Genomic DNA, 20,469 nt, shown 5'->3' with positions numbered 1-20,469 from the left:
AAGCCATCTAGATCTGTGGATATAGAAGCTGAGGCGGCTACATTTCTATATTTTATCCCCTTTGAGCCTCTTTCTGTCGAGTGAGTTTGCTGTTTCGCTCTACCTCATGTGAACCAGGTGACGTTATTCATATGGAGGGGGAGGGGGTGGCATGTCTGCTCCTCTGCAATGTAGAAAAATCGTCTCTAAATGATCTGTTTCTATAATAAGCTGAGATGAAGCACGAGAGCTTTGGAAAATAAGAGCCCAGGTGTGATGGTAGTGACACAGCTGTCCCTTGTCCTCCTGCATGGCGTCTCGTTGCTTGGACGCGGTTGCCAGGCAACGGTGTGCCTGTAGACAGGGCAGGTGTAGGTTTACCTGTAAGCTGAGCTGCTGGTCTGTGAGAGAGTTACTGATCAGTGGATTCAGGAAGAACCAGCAGAGAAGAGACGCTGCTTCCAGGGAACCTCAGCAGGTGAGTTTTCATCTGATGAAGCTGCAACCTCTGAAACTGTCTATCTCTGAGATAAACGCGATTATTGGACCTTGTTTAGGTTTTTGTGCCACCTAGTGGACAAAGAGTATCAATGCTTCGTTAAAGATGCAGAAGAAAGTGTCCTTTGACATGAATGTTGGGTTTCTATTGCATCAGGACGTCCTTAAAAATATATTTTAAGTTGTTTTTCATAATTAAAAATTAAATTCCAGAAAATAAACATATTAAGATGGATTTATTCATCTTAATAATAAATAATCTTAATTTATTTATTCATTCTGCAGTCAACAATGATCAGATCATTCAGACTATAAACTCTCTGCAGCGCTGCTGTTTACTGTCTCATAGTGTCACTACAACAGGGCTGTCACTAGGTTTGAGAGACATGGGTGGCTTAGCCCCTAGGTAAGATATTGCGCGCGCAGCGCGCGCCGAAATGTTTTCAGTGCACTTTCTAAGGCGCTGTCTATAAATTCATTATTTTAAGAGCAACATACCTGGGAAACACTTCCCTCACTAATGCTACTTCACCAACTAAACTACACCAGTTAAAATGTGCTAAATTACAAAGAGTAAATGGTAGGTGCCATGCATTACTGCATAAATGGAAGAAGGCAAGTGGTTCGCCACTCATCATAATGGAAACCTTCTACAGAAGACAGTTGTCTAACCAACAGACTCCCAACATCTTCATAAACCCTTAACCTGGCCATTCATCTTTCCCCATCTCCCCTGCACCCACAACCTGTCAGGAACCCCTGTCTGCTTTGCAATAACCCTGTTTCTGTGTGTGTGCTTGGTGTGTGTGTGTGTGACCTGGACTTTGGCATGTCTTTCTCTACACCTGGCACAGAGAGAAACACATATATGTGAGGAACTTAACAATAAATGCAGCATTATCTTTGATCGATTTCTGCTTAATCTAAAGTTTAACCACAAAATACAAGTTGCATAAATGGACAGTAGGCAATAGGCAATAGCATCATTGCAAAGAAGGATATCCTTGAGACTTTTTCACATCAGTCTGACAAAGTTTTAATGCAAATAAAGGAAGTATTTTTAAGTACAATGTATTAATGAAAACACAAAATCAACAGTATATGAAACGTACAACTTAGAACTATAGTCAACCCAAGGAAGCACTACCATATCACACAGTGTCGCCCTATCAGACTGGTGGCACATAGATATGGGAGAATTATCCTGCCATAATGCAAGAGCACATAACTTCAATTAGAGAAAAGAATTTCATCTTCTTGCACTCAAAACTTATAATGCTCACACTCAAAACATGCGCTCTCTCTCAAATATTTTCTCTTCTCTCAAAAATCTTTGTTTCTTCTCTCAGATTTAAACAGATATTTTCTATATTATCACAGATATTTTTTCCTCTCGCTTGCCTCCATCTCCGCTCTGCACGGGTCTCAGTTACGCTCTGCTTGCGGATTTGTTTTGCTCTCTCAGACTGCAGTTGGATCGTTGCCTAGCAACCTTTCCAGCCAATAGAACGACAGCCTCGGAAAAGGTGCGCTTGTTTAACCCTACGGAGTGTGCCTGTGCTACTACGCCACTTATAAAGCGTCAGCTGAAACTGCTATTTACAGTAGTTTTGTGGCTGATTGTTGTTTAGAAATAGAAAACCTGGTTTCATTTCTTAGTTTTGCCCTGGATTTTGTAGCGTTTGTGGACGCTACGTCGCTACTTGATCAAAACAATAACGTCGCTACAGGAAAGTTACTTGATAAATAAAGCAGCGACGCTACGGTCAAGCTACTTGAAAATGTAGTTAAACTAATAGCTTCGCTACATGTAGCGGCGCTACTGCCCATCACTGCTCCTGTGACAAAACTATTATAATGATGCTAGTAGGCTACAACAACATCGTGTTTTCCCACACCACTGACTTTGTTCACCATGGTAACGTAATTCCTACTGAATCAGACAAGCTATTAGGCCTATATTGTCTCTTTCCTCACTCCAGGTAAAGTGAAGAAAATGTAAACCGCTGACATCAAATGGCAAACTCACCGTATGTATCTGCACGCAACCATAACTTTCCTAATCAAGCTCGATGACTGTGTGGAGATTCAAAGGGCGCGCTGTTGCTGCACTGCACAGCTGCTATGGTCCAGTTGATGGCCGTGTACCACGTGACGTGACGCTGGACGCGGAGCCAATGAAGGAAATGAATATCCTAACGATATTAATAATTGTATAAATAATTGTGTTTGTAAATAAACTAACAGGAACTTATCTTCAGATTAACTTGCCTTCTTGGTGGCTCGTTTTCAGTGCTTTACTGCAATTGCAATCAATAAATAAAAAAAAACAATAAAAATCGCAAAATAATTATGGGGTGGCTAATACCAACGAAGGGATGACTTCAGCCACCCTAAAATAGGTCTAGCCACGTCCCTGCACTACAAGTAATCAAATACATTTGCGTGGAGTTTATTTGCAGTTCTTTAACAGTAGAGTTGTTGCAGAGAAACTGCAGATCATGGTGGCTGCAGGAGGGGGGCGGGGCACCGCACAATCACTGACACTCTGGAGGATGAAATACAGATAGGTGACCACGATGATCTGATCCAAGTGAGTCACTTACCTGGTTTGAAAGTTCAGTCCATCCTCTCTGAGGAAGGCAGGATCCAGCTGATGGACTGCTGAACGGGATCCAGCGCAGAGCCGTCCCGACTGGCGCTGATGCTTGATCCACAGACAGCTGACAGGAGACCGATCCAGGTCAGAACCTGGTCCGTGGCCCAACAGGGGTTCCGATCCACACAGGAAACCAACAGAAACGGGGTTCCAGAGAGTCCAGCAACGTGTTCACACAAACACGCTGAGGTGCAGACAGGCAGGCTCAGTGGTTGAGGGACAGAGACAATCATGGTACCAGGATTTCTGCAAGACTTTAAACTAGTCTCCTCCAAGGAGCCAGGTTTATGGGAATAAAAGTGATCCTCCCCGCATCCTCAGCCAAAACCCTGAGGGCTCCGCGGAGCAGGACCAGTGCACAATCAGAAGACAAGACAAGCACTCTCAATCCACTGGCCGCCAGGAACCAGGACAGAACCATGGAATAAACTAAACAGAAAAACTAACCAGCATAAACACACAGACAGACAATGATGTAGCCCTGATAGCTGGACTGAGCCGAATATAAAGGTGGATGAGATCAGAGATGATTAGCGACCGGGCAGATTAAAGCAGGTGAATGACATGTACAATTAAGGCCAGCTATCAGGGCAGATCATGACACAATGTCCCCTAAAGAGACAGAACAACAAAGAAATAAAAAAGGTTTTGAATAAGTTGGTTCAATAAACTATACATAAACAGACATAATTAATCTAAATAAACCATAAAATATTAAGCCAACCTTTGTTCTCCAAAGGTTGGCTCAGGAGGTCACAGTGGTCCCTCCCTGTCCATTTGTCCATTTGTCCATTTGTCACACTGACCCCAAACCAATTTTATTATTATTTTTCTATCCTGTATAAATAATCATTTTTCATCATTAAAGATACTTTAATTTTAAAATGCACAATTTTATCAAGAAATTGTTTTTCTGTCGCTATATTTATATAGAACTAATTCTACACACCAAAAAGCTTCCTTCACCCTCACCCTGCTAACTGGACCCTGATGTGTCTGAGTCTCTGCTTTCAGGGGTTTATGACCCTGAGGTCTTGGTCCTGGTTCTGGTTTGTTCTTTACTGTTTTGCGTCGTTCATTACGTTTCATTTCTTTACTTTACTCCTTTCCATTCCCTGTTCAGCGATCATCAGCAGCAGGCTCACACTTTCCTTCTTTGTTTCTATGGAAACAGGAACATAATGGTACCACATCTGTGGCGTAGCTCTCTGTGTATCTGTTAAATGAATGTTTGACAGGAACAAGAGCAAAAGGGAAACGCGAGGTGAAGATGGCTTTAGCAAGCGGTCACTGGCTGGTGAAAGAAGTCAGGGGGGAACCTCCAAGTCCAAGGTGAGATGACGTGTCAGACACAGTTACAACCGCAGTTACAGGCACAGCTACAGGTACAGTTACAACCGCAGTTACAGGCACAGCTACAGGTACAGTTACAACCGCAGTTACAGGCACAGCTACAGGCACAGTTAAAGGCACAGCTACAGCCACAGCTACAGGTACAGTTACAACCGCAGTTACAGGTACAGTTACAACCGCAGTTACAGGCACAGCTACAGGCACAGTTAAAGGCACAGCTACAGCCACAGCTACAGGTACAGTTACAACCGCAGCTACAGGTACAGTTACAACCGCAGTTACAGGCACAGCTACAGGCACAGTTAAAGGCACAGCTACAGCCACAGCTACAGGTACAGTTACAACCGCAGTTACAGGTACAGTTACAACCGCAGTTACAGGCACAGCTACAGGTACAGTTACAACCACAGTTACAGGCACAGCTACAGGCACAGCTACAGGCACAGTTACAACCGCAGTTACAGGCACAGCTACAGGTACAGTTGCAACCGCAGTTACAGGCACAGCTACAGGCACAGTTAAAGGCACAGCTACAGCCACAGCTACAGGTACAGTTACAACCGCAGTTACAGGTACAACCGCAGTTACAGGCACAGCTACAGGTACAGTTACAACCGCAGTTACAGGCACAGCTACAGGTACAGTTACAACCACAGTTACAGGCACAGCTACAGGCACAGCTACAGGCACAGTTACAACCGCAGTTACAGGCACAGCTACAGGTACAGTTACAACCGCAGTTACAGCTGCAGTTACAGGCACAGCTACAGGCACAGTTAAAGGCACAGCTACAGCCGCAACTACAGGCACAGCTACGGGCACAGCTACGGCCGCAGCTACAGGCACAGCTACAGCTACAGACACAGCTACAGGTACAGCTACAGGCACAGCCGCAGCTACAGCCACAGCTACAGGTACAGTTACAACCGCAGTTACAGGTACAGTTACAACCGCAGTTACAGGCACAGCTACAGGTACAGTTACAACCGCAGTTACAGGCACAGCTACAGGTACAGTTACAACCACAGTTACAGGCACAGCTACAGGCACAGTTACAACCGCAGTTACAGGCACAGCTACAGGTACAGTTACAACCGCAGTTACAGCTGCAGTTACAGGCACAGCTACAGGCACAGTTAAAGGCACAGCTACAGCCGCAACTACAGGCAAAGCTACGGGCACAGCTACGGCCGCAGCTACAGGCACAGCTACAAGCAAAGCTACAGGCACAGCTACAGCTACAGACACAGCTACAGGTATAGCTACAGGCACAGCCGCAGCTACAGGCACAGCTACAGGTACAGCTACAGGGACAGCTACAGGCACAGCTACAGGCACAGCTACAAGCAAAGCTACAGGCACAGCTACAGGCAAAACTACAGGTACAGTTACACGCGCAGCTACAGCTACTGGCAAAGCTATTGGTACAGCTACATCCGCAGCTACAGGCACAGTTAAAGCAGCAGCTACAGGCCCAACTACAGCCGCGGCTAAAGGAGCAGCTACAGCATACTGAGCTGTGTGGTACATTATAAAACTGGCTGCATTTGTCTTTGAACTTTGCAGACATGGTCACGCTTTGGCTGTGGCTGGAAGCGTCGCCTTCCTGTTTGGCGGATCATGCAGCATCAGCCCAGAGGTGGTGATCATTATCTGAAGCATGAATCACCTTTATTCATATCAATAATGAATCGTTTTAATACTTTTTCTAACTGGTAACATACATTAAATCCTAAACTTTTTCTTTTTGTTTAGGTCAGCCCTGTTTACTTCTCTGACTTCCACATGCTGACAGGTATGGATGACCATAAACATACGGCCTTCAGAGGGTTTCATTCTTTAGCTTTAGGTTTAAAAGAGACTGTTCAATAAATTATTTCCTCCATTAAAAACACTTTTGTTGATCTTCTGAGATCCAAGTTTTTGTACATGGGATTAGTAACAGATAAAAACCAGTTTACTTAAAAAGATATATAATTATGAATTTCAGGCAACTAGCAGAGCTTTCCAAAGACATAGGTGGCAGGAAACCTTAATGAAAAGGTGGTCGGCGCTCCTAGAGCATACCTGCTGGTCTTTTAAAGTAGTACAGATGTGGAACTCTTGCCCTAGATGGGGCTTTTTTAAACATTTCCTTGCAGGGGTGTCAAACATTCTTTGCTGAAGTAAAGGATGCAGGTAAAAGTACTAATTAAGCAATTAAAGTTAGAAAATCCCCAAAAGATGGTCAACATATAAATATAAAATGTAATAAAGTGGAACCTAATGGGAAATGTCTTGATCTAATCCATCATTTTCCTTCATATCTCCAACAGGGTTTTTCTATAAACTAACTGGTCTCCAACTGGAATGATTCTCTTTATTTTCCTAGGATTGTTAGTCCTGATACATCATATTGTTAATAATATGTATAAAAGTAATGAGCCAGTTTGGAGAAAGTAGGAATAGAAAGTATAGATAATTGTGTTAAAATGTAGGGAGCAACCGTAAAAATCTCTAACAGAATAAAATTCTAAGCTAAATAACAGAAACCACAAAGAGCTTCTTAAATAATAAAGTACCTAGTTACTTTACACCAGTTGACTTAATCTGTCAATCTGCTCTATCCAGAACTCCTCAAGTGGGAAAGTTTTGGTTTTACCTGGTTTAACTTCATTAAAAGTCGTCTCTAAGGAACCTTTTGGCTATCCGCTTATTTTTCAAAAAATAATTGACAAATGATCAATTTGCAGTTGTTAGCTGCAGCCCTAATTGACTCCCCTGAATGTTTATTTTTAATGTTCTCAAATGAGAACTTAAGCTTTTCTGACATTGCATTAAGTAACAGTTATAAATAAATTGTCATCATAAACTTTATGAAAATAAAAATGTATAAAAATACGTTTGTTTCAACCTGGAAATGTTTTTATTGTCTTCGCCATTGTGTTTTTCTCAAAATGGTGTAAGGTTGTCATGGAACCACTAGATGTTGCTAGTAGTGTCTGAATCCAATGTCCTGAGAGGAAGACGTTGGATTTCAATTCAGTTCACTTCAACTCAGTTTATTTACATAGCGCCAAATTCACAACACATGTCATCTCAAGGCACTTTACAGTTTAACCAGATCATACAGTCAAATTGATTGAAAGTTTTCTGACTCATTGACTCAAATACAATCACTCACACTAAGCATGCTTGTAGCGACAGTGGAGAGGAAAAACTCCCTTTTAACATGATTTCTGGAGGTTGAAACATTTTTCATATTGTGTCTTTCTTTATTTAATAAATGGTAAAAAGCTTTACTTACAGTGCAGAAGTCAGGGGAACTCAAACCCCTTTACAGTGCATTCAGTCATTCACTCACACTGATGGTGGTGAGCTACAGTGTAGCCACAGCTGCCCTGGGGCTCATTGACAGGAACAAGGCTATAGTTTACAGCTGCCGCCGGGGGGCCCTCTGACTACCATCGATGGGCAATGAGGAGGAAGTGTCGCGCTCAAGGACACAATGAAACTGAAAGCTAGAGCTGTGGTTTGAACCGGCAACCCTTCAGTTGTAGACTGAACATTCCTCCCCTAAATGCTAACAAAACCAAAACAGATTCTTCAATCGTGTCGATGGTATTTTAGGTTTTGTCTTTTATCAGTGAGGTGCCATGTGTCTGACGCAAAAGTGGTCTGGAAATCAGCTGTGCTGCTTCCATCAACACCCTTGTTTATAGATGCTGGAGATCGGCCTGTTTTCCAGTGTGGTCCTGTTTCTCTGACCGTGACTGAGTGGATGTGCTCTCTTCGTCCTCTGGCATGGGAGCTGCCTTGGAGCTCGCCTGCCTGGCTGTGTGTTTCCTGGACTGGGCCGCCTTTTACAGCTGCTTTTTGTGTCTATGCTTCTTTTTCTATGTCTGCTTCTGTCTCCTTGAACCCCAGTCGGCCTCAGCAGATGGCCGCTCACCCTGAGCCTGGTTCTGCTGGAGGTTTCTTCCTGTTAAAAAGGAGTTTTTCCTCTCCACTGTCGCTACAAGCATGCTTAGTGTGAGGGATTGTATTTGAGTCAATGAGTCGATGCAATGAACTGGTTTTCCTTAGATAGAAAACTTTGTATCAATTTGACTGGATGATCTGGTTGAACTATAAAGTGCCTTGAGATGACATGTTGTGAATTTGGCGCAATATAAATGAACTGAATTGAATTGAATTGAAATGATTCCCGGTTTGTTGGTTACAGTTACTCCTGACGAGGTTAGCTGGGAGGAGATCCCTCAGAGTGGAGAAGTTCCAGCTGCCAGAGAAGGACACACACTCTGGTAAATCCCACCCTGACATGTCCACCAGCAGGGGGCACCCACAGCAGCGACAGGTTCATTGAAGAAGAGACCCCCCCACCAAACTCCAGACATTATTTAGACGTTGGCTTTTAGGCTAAATCTGGTCCATCCATCACAGTCTTGATTTAGTCCAAGAAATAGTTTTTGAAAATTGGGCTTTGTTTGGTTGGTCTGATATTGTCCCCATTTAGTCCAATAAAAGATGTTGAAAACTGGGATTTCAACGTCTTTTCAACCAAATGTAGACGTCTATTGGACGTGAATCATGTCGTCTTTTTAACTGCTCAGTGGAAGGAGGCAGTCAAAAAGTGCTCATGTTTAATTAAATAACAAAGAAACACACCCACATAAACTAATCTTCACACTCATTTGAAATTATCTATACATGCAGATTGAGTACCAAGCAGTCCCAGTAATCACACATTAGTCCATGCTCATCTCTGTGCTTCCTGGTTTGCTTTTTATGATTATTCGTATCAGTATTTTAACGCATGGGCACTTTTGACTTGAATTTTGCCTTCATATCCATCTAGATGCGTCGTGGAGTACGGAGTAAATATGTTACTTTAGACAGGTGGGAAATGGGGCCATCACAATGAGTTAGCATGGGAGGATGGGTGGTGGAGATGAGGATGAAGAGGGTTGATGGAGGATGAGGGAGGTAGAGAAGAAGGATGAAGGAGATTAGGTTGCTGGATAAGGAAAGATGAGGGACATCAAGCATAAAGAGGTAAATGATATAAGGTGAAGGTCCAAAGAATCAGAGAAAAGTTCTGATCATTTGATGCGGACTAACATAGCGATGTGATATGAACTGGAGTCCAGACAGGAACTCTGATTTCATTTGGAAACTCAGTCTGTGGTGCTCTGGGCAGAGGTGCCCGATTCCTCCTCTTTGTTCCTCAAAGTTTTTCAGTTAAAAAACAAAGTTTTATGTAGAAATAGAGGACTGGAGCTGGGTAGAAAAGAGAACTTCAAAAAGCTTTCAGAAACCCTTGAGAACTGCTGCAACTCTGTTTAATCCAATGAGACTTCCATGAAGGTCTTCCTCCCGCTGCCCAGCCTCGTCAAAGGGAAGCTGTTCCTGTTTGGAGGAGCCTCCCGTCCTGAAGCCTCTGAATGTCTCCCAGGTGTCTACAGCTTTGACGTCGGTGAGGACGCCAAGCATCATGGTCAGAAGATCGCCACCTTCAGGCCTCACACAACTGTGATGGAGGTGTTCCTTGTTTCCAACAGTGTCTCTGACCTGGGAATGCCTCTCAACCAGCGGCGTGGCTCCCAGAGGTCTCCGCCACAGCTCTGCCGCTGCTGGAGACAACATCTACGTCTACGGAGGCGTACTGAAGGGGGACCCTACTGATGACCTACTGGTCTTCAACACAGGTCCAAAACCTATACTTCTGTCCCCAGGAAGAGAATAAAAGACGTTGTTTTCGTTGGTGATGAATTCAGACTTCATTTCAGTGTCTCTGACCTGGACACCGGTAAAAACCAGAGGATCTCCTCCTCCTGCTCTGTGAGAAACAAGATGTGCCAAACCTTAATGAAATAATATAAAAGTCTGAATTTTGGATAACAGACCTTTTTTCTGCAGATGGGGCCAGAGCTTTGCTCAGGCTGGAGATCAGGTCTTCATGTTCGGAGGTTATGGAGCAGGAGGGGAATTCTGTAAGAACCTTTATGTTCTTAATACAGGTAAACTTACAAAACATGTATGTGCTTAAAGGGCAAGAATATTTCTTTAATTCTGAACCTTCTGGTCAAGTTAGATGTGTGGCTCTTGCTGTCTGTACCCAGGGTCGGACTGGGAACGATTTTCGGACCCTGGCATTTTTCCATCTACACCGGCCCACTTATGGACAACCCCCCCAAAAAAACCCCCAAAAAAACGGGTGCGCGTCTTAAATGTGAAACGTCATACGAATAGACATTGTGGATAAACCGATCTTTCTTCAAGCATCAGCATCAATCTCTGCAGTCAGAGATTACCCACCTAACACTTGCTCCCTGAGGAATTCTGAAGATCTTTAATGTTATTCTGCATGTTTAAGACAATATTGTCCAAATGTCCACAAGTCTTTGTCTGAGGAACAAAATCAAAAATTTTTGCTAAAGACTGAAATCTTTCATTCAAGTTTGGTCCTCAAGGACTCCCACTTTAATGTAACCTGGCAGTAGGCAGATTAATATGTGTAGAACTGAGTTCTACGTTATCAATCAGGGATTAAGTACAATACTTTGAGCTGATTGGGTAACGTGCCAGCTAGTACCCGCCTTCTATAATAAGCTTCCAGCCAATCGTAGCAGCATAATTCGTCTGCAGGTTCTTGAGTGTTTTCACAACTAGCGGAGTGAGCTGATAAATCTAAGTTGTTCCCAAATCCTGTCGCAGACATCTTTCCCATCTACACATGCACAAAGTGCTTCTCTTTGCTTATTTTAAACAAGAAATTGTCACTATTTTCGCTAAAACTGAGTCACTTGCGGTATCGACATGTGAGTACTCCAGCGTAGCCTCGTTTGTAATGCCCCGGCAAGGTCCTTCCGGCTGTCGTCATTACTTCATGTCCCGCCGAAAAAACCCTGCTGGCATGTCATTGGTTCTACTCGCTGGTGGTTATGAGACGGACTTGTTAGCGGGAGTCTTTCAAGATGGATGTTTTGTGAGACTGAAAACTCAGAACTCGCGATTATCCAGCACATAGTTAACTTCCATGATCAAACGCACATTGAAAGCTATACTTCACACTTCACCTTTTCCAAGGCATAATTTCCATTTCTTTAAATTAAATCTTTGTTGTCTTAAAGGGAACAAACCCTCTAAATCTAAAATGCTAACAATGCAGACCCTGATGTCATTATGCTGAGCCTCAAAGGTCTGTAAAGTAACAAATATCTGCGGCTCTAAGACTCACCATAGAAAGAGTAGTTTTTAGAAACTCCCAACCAACTTTCATAACACCTTTGAATCATCTACCTTTAGACTAAGAAAATAAAATGAGACCTTTTTGCTGCCAGATCTGCGTAGTTAGGGGCTCTTTTCGTGCTTTCAGAGAAGCTGCATTGGCAGAGATGGGAGGTGAAGGGAGATTGTCCTGCAGCCTGTACCGGACAGACATTGACTGCACACCATGAAAAGGTACAAACCCACTCACACATTATGTCCTGCTATCATTAAGGGGACTTTCCACTGACTCTTACCCTAATTCTGTCCATTACCAATACATACCTGACCCTAAACCTAACCTAATCTCAATTCACACCTTAGTCTAAATGCTAACCACCAAGTCAAGAAGAGACCCTTTCTTTAGGGGGACCAGTTGACTGGTACCCAGAAGTAGGCTACCTGTAAGTCCCTGCAAAGTAGAACATTCCTTCTCAAATTGGCCCCACAAGGTAAACACGAACAGGGGGAACCAGTCCTTTACATGGCTTTGGGTCTGAGTGGATTTTCTCTATTTATCAAGTTTTGTCGTGTTTGTCAGATAATATCATGAAAACAGCGACAGAAGTGAAGATAGATGGACAAGCAGATCATATCCAAAGATAATCCTTTAGGTACCTCAGATGAAGATCTTGGAAAAATACCAAAACCTTGTCTGCTAGAATAGATTAAAATGTCGGTCTTTATACCCAGATTTGGATGGATGGATTGTATGGATGGTCATTTGTTGATTGGTTTGTTGATTGATTAGTTAGTTGGTTAGACAAACACCTAGAAAAAGTAGATTCTATTCTATTATTTCCTTTGTGAATCCCAGATTGTTCATTGTTCTTTGCCTTTTCTAAAAAGTTCTTTAAAGCAGTCCTAGCTGTCTTTATCCATGCTGTCTCAGATTCTGACGTTTGAAAAAGGAGGCAGGGAAAGCAGGATAAAGCCTTAGCCTCGCTGCATGCAGTTAGCTTAGCCTTGAAGGTAAACCAGGTCCTGGAAAAAGGACCAAGTGAAGCGTCTCCATTTGTCTCTGGGCTGCTGATTATTTTGATGTTCGGCCGATCAAGTCCAAATGGTTTCACCTCCAGCTTTTCTTGGTAAGTTTGTTTCCCTCCCACGACTCGGCCTGTCAATCACCCGCACAACAACTGTGACGACACTTCCCGTCACCTCAGGGCGCTCCTCTCCTGCGCCCCGAGTCGTCCTATTCTTTTATATTGCAGAGGAGCTACTGCAGATGTACCACTTTTAACGACAGTCAATTGCCAAAGATTTGTGTAGTAGGTAGGTAGGTAGGTAGGTAACCTTAATGTGATATTTTAAGCATATTTGTCAAATTAGGCAACATAAATGCTGTGATTTATTTTACACAGTTTCTCAATTCTTTTTGTTATGTTCTTTATTTCTTTACAGGACATTTATCTATTTGGAGGAAAGTTCTCAAATAAAGATGCAACAGTGACATCATCCAACGAAATCCATAAACTCAGTATTTGTACGTAGGTTATTGATATGTCGCATTTCTGTAAATAAATCCACTAGAGTAAACTAAATTCATTCTCCGTGTGTCTCCAGCAAAGATGAAGTGGAAGGTTCCACTGTATGTTGGGATTCCTCCAGCCCGGCGACATGGCCACGCTGCCTTTATCCTCCACAGTCATGTCAGCTTAGCATTGAATTTATCATCAATATCAGTGACGTTACTCGTTCTCTAATCCCTCCTGACTCTGTTTTATGGTTCATAGCTCTATATTTTCGGAGGGAGGAATGAGGAGCAGGATTTTAATGACCTGAAGGTGATGAAGCTCATCAACCCTTCTGAGAGACAACCAGGTAAATTAGATGCACCTCTAAACCCTAAAGGATCCTCGGGCAACAAAGTCCTAATCTCAGTAAAACAGAAAAATTTCAGGTTAGAAATGTAGAAAAGTCTGATCTTCAACGTTGATTTGGTGCAAAAAAATTGACATTAAGAAAAAATATTATTTTTAAAATACAAGTGCTACACCTAATAGTGGAACAGTGACTGGTTGTTTAAGAGGTTTGATGTGCTAGAGATGAGTGATGTTTAGTTGGTTGGTTGGTTGGTTGGATAGTTGGTTGGTTGGTTGTATGGTTCGTTGATTGAATGGTTGGTTGGTTGTATGATTAGATGGTTGGTTTGATTGGTTGGATGGTTCGTTGGTTGGTTGGATGAATGGTTGGTTGGATGTTTGGTCAATTGATTGATTGAATGGATGGTTGGGTGATTGGTTCGATGGTTGGTTTGATGGTTCGTTGGTTGTTTGGGTGTTTGGATGGATGGTTAGATGGTTGGTTGGATGGTTGGTTAATTGATTGATTGGTTGGATGGTTGGTTGAATGTTTTGTTGGATGGTTCGTTGGTTGTTTGGATGGATGGTTAGATGGTTGGTTGTATGGTTGGATTGTTGGTTGGTTGGTTGGATAGTTGGTTGGTTGGTTGTATGGTTCGTTGATTGAATGGTTGGTTGTATGATTAGATGGTTGGTTGATTGGATGGTTGGTTGGATGTTTGGTCAATTGATTGATTGGATGGATGGTTGGTTGATTGGTTTGATGGTTTGTTGGTTGTTTGGGTGTTTGGATGGATGGTTAGATGGTTGGTTGGATGGTTGGTCAATTGATTGATTGGTTGGATGGTTGGTTGAATGTTTGGTTGGTTGGTTCGTTGAATGGTTTTTTGGACGAATGAATGGTGGGTTGGATGTTTGGGTGTTTGGATGGATGGATGGATGGATGGATGGATGGTAGGATTGACTGATTAATTAATTAATTGTTGTTGATTAATTGATTGATGATAAATTGATTGCTTGTTGATCAATTTATGAATTTTTTATGCATCAATTGTTGATTAATTGATTGATTGTAGGTTAATTGATTAATTGTTGATTAATTGATTAATTGATTGTCCCCCAGTAATGAAGGAGATTCTGTCAGAGTTTGGTCTTCAGGGAGTCAGCCACAGGTCAGTGGCTTCAGCAGCTGTTTCTCAGTTTCTGATTAAACGTGTGTGTGTGTGTGGGGGGGGGGGGGGGGTTTGGGTGTCATGCTCCACTTGAGTCTCAGTTTTAAAAATCTTTGTTTCATTCTGGTTTTTACTGGTAACAGCTTCACTCCCACAAAGGTTCCTAACGTCCGCTATGAGCTGAATGATTCAGCTCCGTCCATCCAGCCCAGAGCAGCAGCAGCAGCACAGGTGCAGGTGCAGCACACACACTAACAACTTTATATTTCTATCCATGTGGGGTTTGTTAGTTCCTGTCTTTATGCCTGACCCTGACACCTCCTTTAACCTCATCCAATGCCAGTATATTCCCAATCCTAACCTCACCAAAAGATAATCCACGCCATTATAGATGGGCCTGTGCCACATTAGGACCAGACCCTGGTCTGCATGAGGCCTGCTGGTCCTCAGAGGTTTAGTACCAGAAAAAAGTCCTAATTAGTCACATAAGCAAACACCCCCACACCCACTCAGATCTCTGTTTCAGGCTCAGGCTGAAACCCACTGATGACACAGCTACCTTTTCCTGCAGCAGGTTCGTGTCCACAGAGACTTCAGTGCAGTTCGAGATCAGGCCATGAAAATGATCCAGGCTGCCTTCACTCTGCTGGACCAGGAGTTTCAGAAACTCGATCGGTACAAGAAGGTTTTCATCTTCTTCTAGTTGTAGCAACTGATGAATCACAGATGAATCGTTTTTCTCTTTCTTTAGAGAGAAGTTAGAACTTTCCAAAGCTGCTGCCGCTCTGCAAAGAGAGAAGGAGGCACATGAAGCACACAGACAACAAAAACAGCAGGTCACCTAAACTTTAATCTTCTTTCACCAAATTCAAACTGGCTCCAGAATACATGATGCTGTCTGTTTCAGACAGTAATGGGACTCTCTGCAGGTCATAATCTGGAGAAACCTTAAACTAATGTGGTCAGTTAGCGCTGTAATTTGGTCTAATCTGATCTAGTCTAACCGAGACAAGTTCCACACTGATTTATTCCGATATAATCTGGAGAAACTTTAATCGAATCTAACCTTTCAGGACAACTCGATTTTATTTAAACATTTTAATCTAATCTGGACACAAACTATTTTAATTTGACATCAAAATTGTTTTCAGATTCATCATAAAACTGAATCTCAGTCTCTTACGTCAGAGACTAAGAATCTAATCTAAACTCTAATCAGACTAAACAAACCGACTTGGAGAGAGTCTATCAGGTTCAGATTACGTCCATTTTAATCCAGCAGTAAAACTTTGATCATCTCTTTTACTATTTAGTAAGAATCAAAATGTCCTGAATGCATCAGGAGCTGAAGGAGATGCTGGAGAAACACCGCTGGCAGAACGAGGCGTGGCTCCGAGCGAGAGCAGAGGAGAACGACCGAGAGAGGAGGGAGCTCTGCAGACTCCGAGTCAGTCAATCAAACACACAAACCCCCCCAGCTTGAGGGGGGCCCCATGGCTCCATACTCAGCTCTCTGCTTTTTGACTGAATTATTTACAAATGAAAGGTTTTCCCTTTCATTTCCTGGTTTTATGATGAACCCTGCCTTATTCCAGATGTATTTCTCATAGATTGGTTCTGTGTGTATATTTCTATCGTCAGGAGGAGGTGCTGCAGGACCAGGAGAGGCTGAAGGAGGAGCAGGACAGCGTCCAGAAACGCAGCCAGCATCTGCTGTCCATCATGCAGCAGTTCAAAGGGATGTAGAAAGCAGCCAATCAGCTGCTGACCAGTTTCCTTCTAACCTGTAACAGATTTTAAAAGTTGGTTTACGACAAAAATAAAGACGCAGTTTGGAGTTTATAGGACATAAATATCAGATCTGAGAGATAAACGATAAACAGAGAAACGGACTGATTGGTTGATCAAATAAAATTAAATCAAATTCATCCATCATCCACCCATCATCCATCCATCCATCATCCATCCATCCATCCATCCATCCATCCATCATTCATCCATCATCCATCCATCCATCCATCATCCATCATCCATCCATCATCCATCCATCATCCATCCATCCATCATCCATCCATCATCCATCCATCCATCATCCATCCATCCATCCATCCATCCATCCATCATTCATCCATCATCCATCCATCCATCCATCATCCATCATCCATCCATCATCCACCCATCATCCATCCATCCATCATCCATCCATCCATCCATCCATCCATCCATCATTCATCCATCATCCATCCATCCATCCATCATCCATCATCCATCCATCATCCATCCATCATCCATCCATCCATCATCCATCCATCATCCATCCATCCATCCATCCATCCAATCATCCATCCATCCATCCATCCATCATCCATCCATCATCCATCCATCATCCATCCATCCATCCATCCATCCATCCATCCATCCATCATCCATCCATCCATCCATCCATCCAATCATCCATCCATCCATCCATCATCCATCCATCATCCATCCATCATCCATCCATCCATCCATCCATCCATCATCCATCCATCATCCATCCATCATCCATCCATCCATCCATCCATCCATCCATCCATCCATCATCCATCCATCATCCATCCATCCATCATCCATCATCCATCATCCATCATCCATCCATCATCCATCCATCCATCATCCATCATCCATCCATCCATCCATCCATCCATCCATCCATCCAATCATCAATCCATCCATCCATCATCCATCCATCATCCATCCATCATCCATCCATCCATCATCCATCATCCATCATCCATCCATCCATCTATCCATCATCCATCCATCCATCCATCATCCATCCATCCATCCATCCATCCATCATCCATCCATCATCCATCCATCCATCCATCATCCATCCATCCATCCATCCATCATCCATCCATCCATCCATCCATCCATCCATCCATCCATCCATCCATCATCCATCCATCATCCATCATCCATCCATCCAATCATCCATCCAATCATCCATCCATCCATCCAATCATCCATCCATCCATCCATCCATCCAATCATCCATCCATCCATCCATCCAATCATCCATCCATCCATCATCCATCCATCCATCCATCCATCCATCCATCATCCATCCATCCATCCATCCAATCATCCATCCATCCATCATCCATCCATCCATTCATCCATCATCCATCCATCCATCATCCATCCATCCATCCATCCATCATCCATCCATCCATCCATCCATCCATCCATCCATCATCCATCCATCCATCCATCCATCCATCCATCCATCATCCATCCATCATCCATCCATCCATCCATCCATCCACCATCCATCCATCATCCATCCATCCATCCATCATCCATCCATCCACCATCCATCCATCCATCCAATCATCCATCCATCCATCATCCATCCATCATCCATCCATCCATCCACCATCCATCCATCCATCATCCATCCATCCATCCATCCATCCATCCATCATCCATCCATCCATCCAATCATCCATCCATCCATCCATCATCCATCCATCATCCATCCATCCATCCATCATCCATCCATCCATCCATTAAATCATCCATCCATCCATCCATCCATCCATCCATCCATCATCCATCCATCATCCATCCATCCATCCATCCATACAATCATCCATCCATCCATCCATCCATCCAATCATCCATCCATCCATCCATCATCCATCCATCCATCCATCCATCCATCATCCATCCATCCATCCATCCATCCATCCATCCATCATCCATCCATCCATCCATCCATCAATCCATCATCCATCCATCCATCCATCCATCAATCCATCCATCAATCCATCATCCATCCATCCATCCATCCATCATCCATCCATCCATCCATCCACCATCCATCCATCCATCCATCCAATCATCCATCCATCATCCATCCATCCATCCATCCATCAATCCATCATCCATCCATCCATCCATCCATCCATCCATCAATCCATCCATCAATCCATCATCCATCCATCCATCCATCCATCCATCATCCATCCATCCATCCATCCATCCATCCATCCATCAATCCATCCATCAATCCATCATCCATCCATCCATCCATCCATCCATCATCCATCCATCCATCCATCCACCATCCATCCATCCATCCATCCAATCATCCATCCATCCATCATCCATCCATCCATCCACCATCCATCCATCCATCCATCCATCCATCCAATCATCCATCCATCCATCCATCCATCCATCCATCATCCATCCAATCATCCATCCATCCATCCAATCATCCATCCATCCATCCATCCATCCATCCATCATCCATCCATCCATCCATCCATCCATCCATCCATCCATCTATCATCCATCCATCCATCCATCCATCATCCATCCATCCATCCATCCAATCATCCATCCATCCATCCATCCATCATCCATCCATCCATCCATCCATCCATCCATCATCCATCCATCCAATCATCCATCCAATCATCCATCCATCCATCCAATCATCCATCCATCCATCCATCCAATCATCCATCCATCCATCCATCCATCCATCCAATCATCCATCCATCATCCATCCATCCATCCATCCATCCATCCATCATCCATCCATCCATCCAATCATCCATCCAATCATCCATCCATCCATCCAATCATCCATCCATCCATCCATCCATCCAATCATCCATCCATCCATCCATCCAATCATCCATCCATCCATCCATCCATCATCCATCCATCCATCCATCCAATCATCCATCCATCCATCCATCATCCATCCATCCATCCATCCAATCATCCATCCATCCATCCATCCATCCAATCATCCATCCATCCATCCATCCATCCATCCATCCATCCATCCATCCATCCAGGTTCAAAGGTCAGGAAAACATTCCAGTCGTTTCATGTTTCTGATATAAACGTTTCGTCTGATTGGATCCTTGATGGATCCACATGAGCAGCAGATGTTGCTCAGCTGAGCAGATCTGATGTAAAATCCAGAACCTACATATAAACGGTTTTGTGTGAAATGAGTGATGAGTGTAATCGTAATAAAAAACTGAATTAAAGCTGCGTCTAAGAGTCTGTTGTCTCTTTTCTCTTTCATCCTTTAAAGAACGTGTTAATTAAGGATCCTCCATGTTGTTCAGATCAACAGCAAGAAACAAGGACTGATTTGAAGCTTTAGGAAGCAAGAATCAGCTGAATGTGGAAGATCTGCTTTTTGTTTCAGTTTAGATTCTGTGCAGAAAAGAGAACAAAAAACTACCAATAAAGAACAGAAAATCAGGATCTTAGTTCACAGACATTTGAATTCTCAGGTTCTGATGGTTTATTAGATTAAATGCATGAAACTGGTTTGGAATTGAGAATCTTATTTAAGAGAAGAAAAGTCCTTCTTAGATGTATTTATGAAAAAAAACACAGTTTATTTGTTTTTTTTAAAGAATAAGAAAATGATGTGATTGAATCCAGATGATGAAGGTGTGAAGCTGCCACTGCAGCAGATCTCTGAGCAGAACAAAAGAAAACATCAGAATCCAGCATTTATGTCTCTGCTGCTCTCTTTGTTTCCCAGCTATCACTAAGGACAGATGGACATGTCCCCCAGAGTGTCCCCGGGGTGTCTCCCGCCTGTCTGTCTGTCTCTGTCGCATTAAGCAGAAGGACGGATCACTATTCAGCGAGGAAAAACAGCGTAATGCGCCAGTCCAGGCTCCTGTGTTTCCTCTCGGTCGCACTATTTGGCAGAAGGAAGCAGGGGTGG

The 20,469-nt window shown here is 43.2% G+C and overlaps 1 protein-coding gene across 1 annotated transcript; it reads left to right on the top strand.

Annotated features, from left to right (window-relative positions):
- The first annotated feature begins 354 nt into the window (after positions 1 to 354).
- On the top strand, positions 355 to 16,587 carry zmp:0000001301 (acyl-CoA-binding domain-containing protein 6). Its single transcript, XM_038287180.1, has 19 exons — positions 355 to 457; positions 4,375 to 4,468; positions 6,056 to 6,128; positions 6,245 to 6,284; positions 8,694 to 8,772; positions 9,856 to 9,944; positions 10,030 to 10,176; positions 10,258 to 10,309; positions 10,388 to 10,488; positions 11,847 to 11,932; positions 13,142 to 13,223; positions 13,304 to 13,389; positions 13,474 to 13,561; positions 14,666 to 14,714; positions 14,858 to 14,951; positions 15,289 to 15,389; positions 15,466 to 15,550; positions 16,057 to 16,161; positions 16,356 to 16,587. The coding sequence occupies exons 2-19, from the start codon at positions 4,407 to 4,409 to the stop codon at positions 16,458 to 16,460; spliced, it is 1,524 nt and encodes a 507-aa protein (XP_038143108.1). The 5' UTR covers positions 355 to 457; positions 4,375 to 4,406; the 3' UTR covers positions 16,461 to 16,587.
- Positions 16,588 to 20,469: the final 3,882 nt, after the last annotated feature.

This window comes from Cyprinodon tularosa, unplaced genomic scaffold (assembly GCF_016077235.1).
Source record: "Cyprinodon tularosa strain WSP-4 unplaced genomic scaffold, ASM1607723v1 ctg236, whole genome shotgun sequence".
In the NCBI taxonomy this organism is placed as follows: Eukaryota; Metazoa; Chordata; class Actinopteri; order Cyprinodontiformes; family Cyprinodontidae; genus Cyprinodon; species Cyprinodon tularosa.
This window is presented reverse-complemented; position numbering and strand designations above follow the sequence as displayed.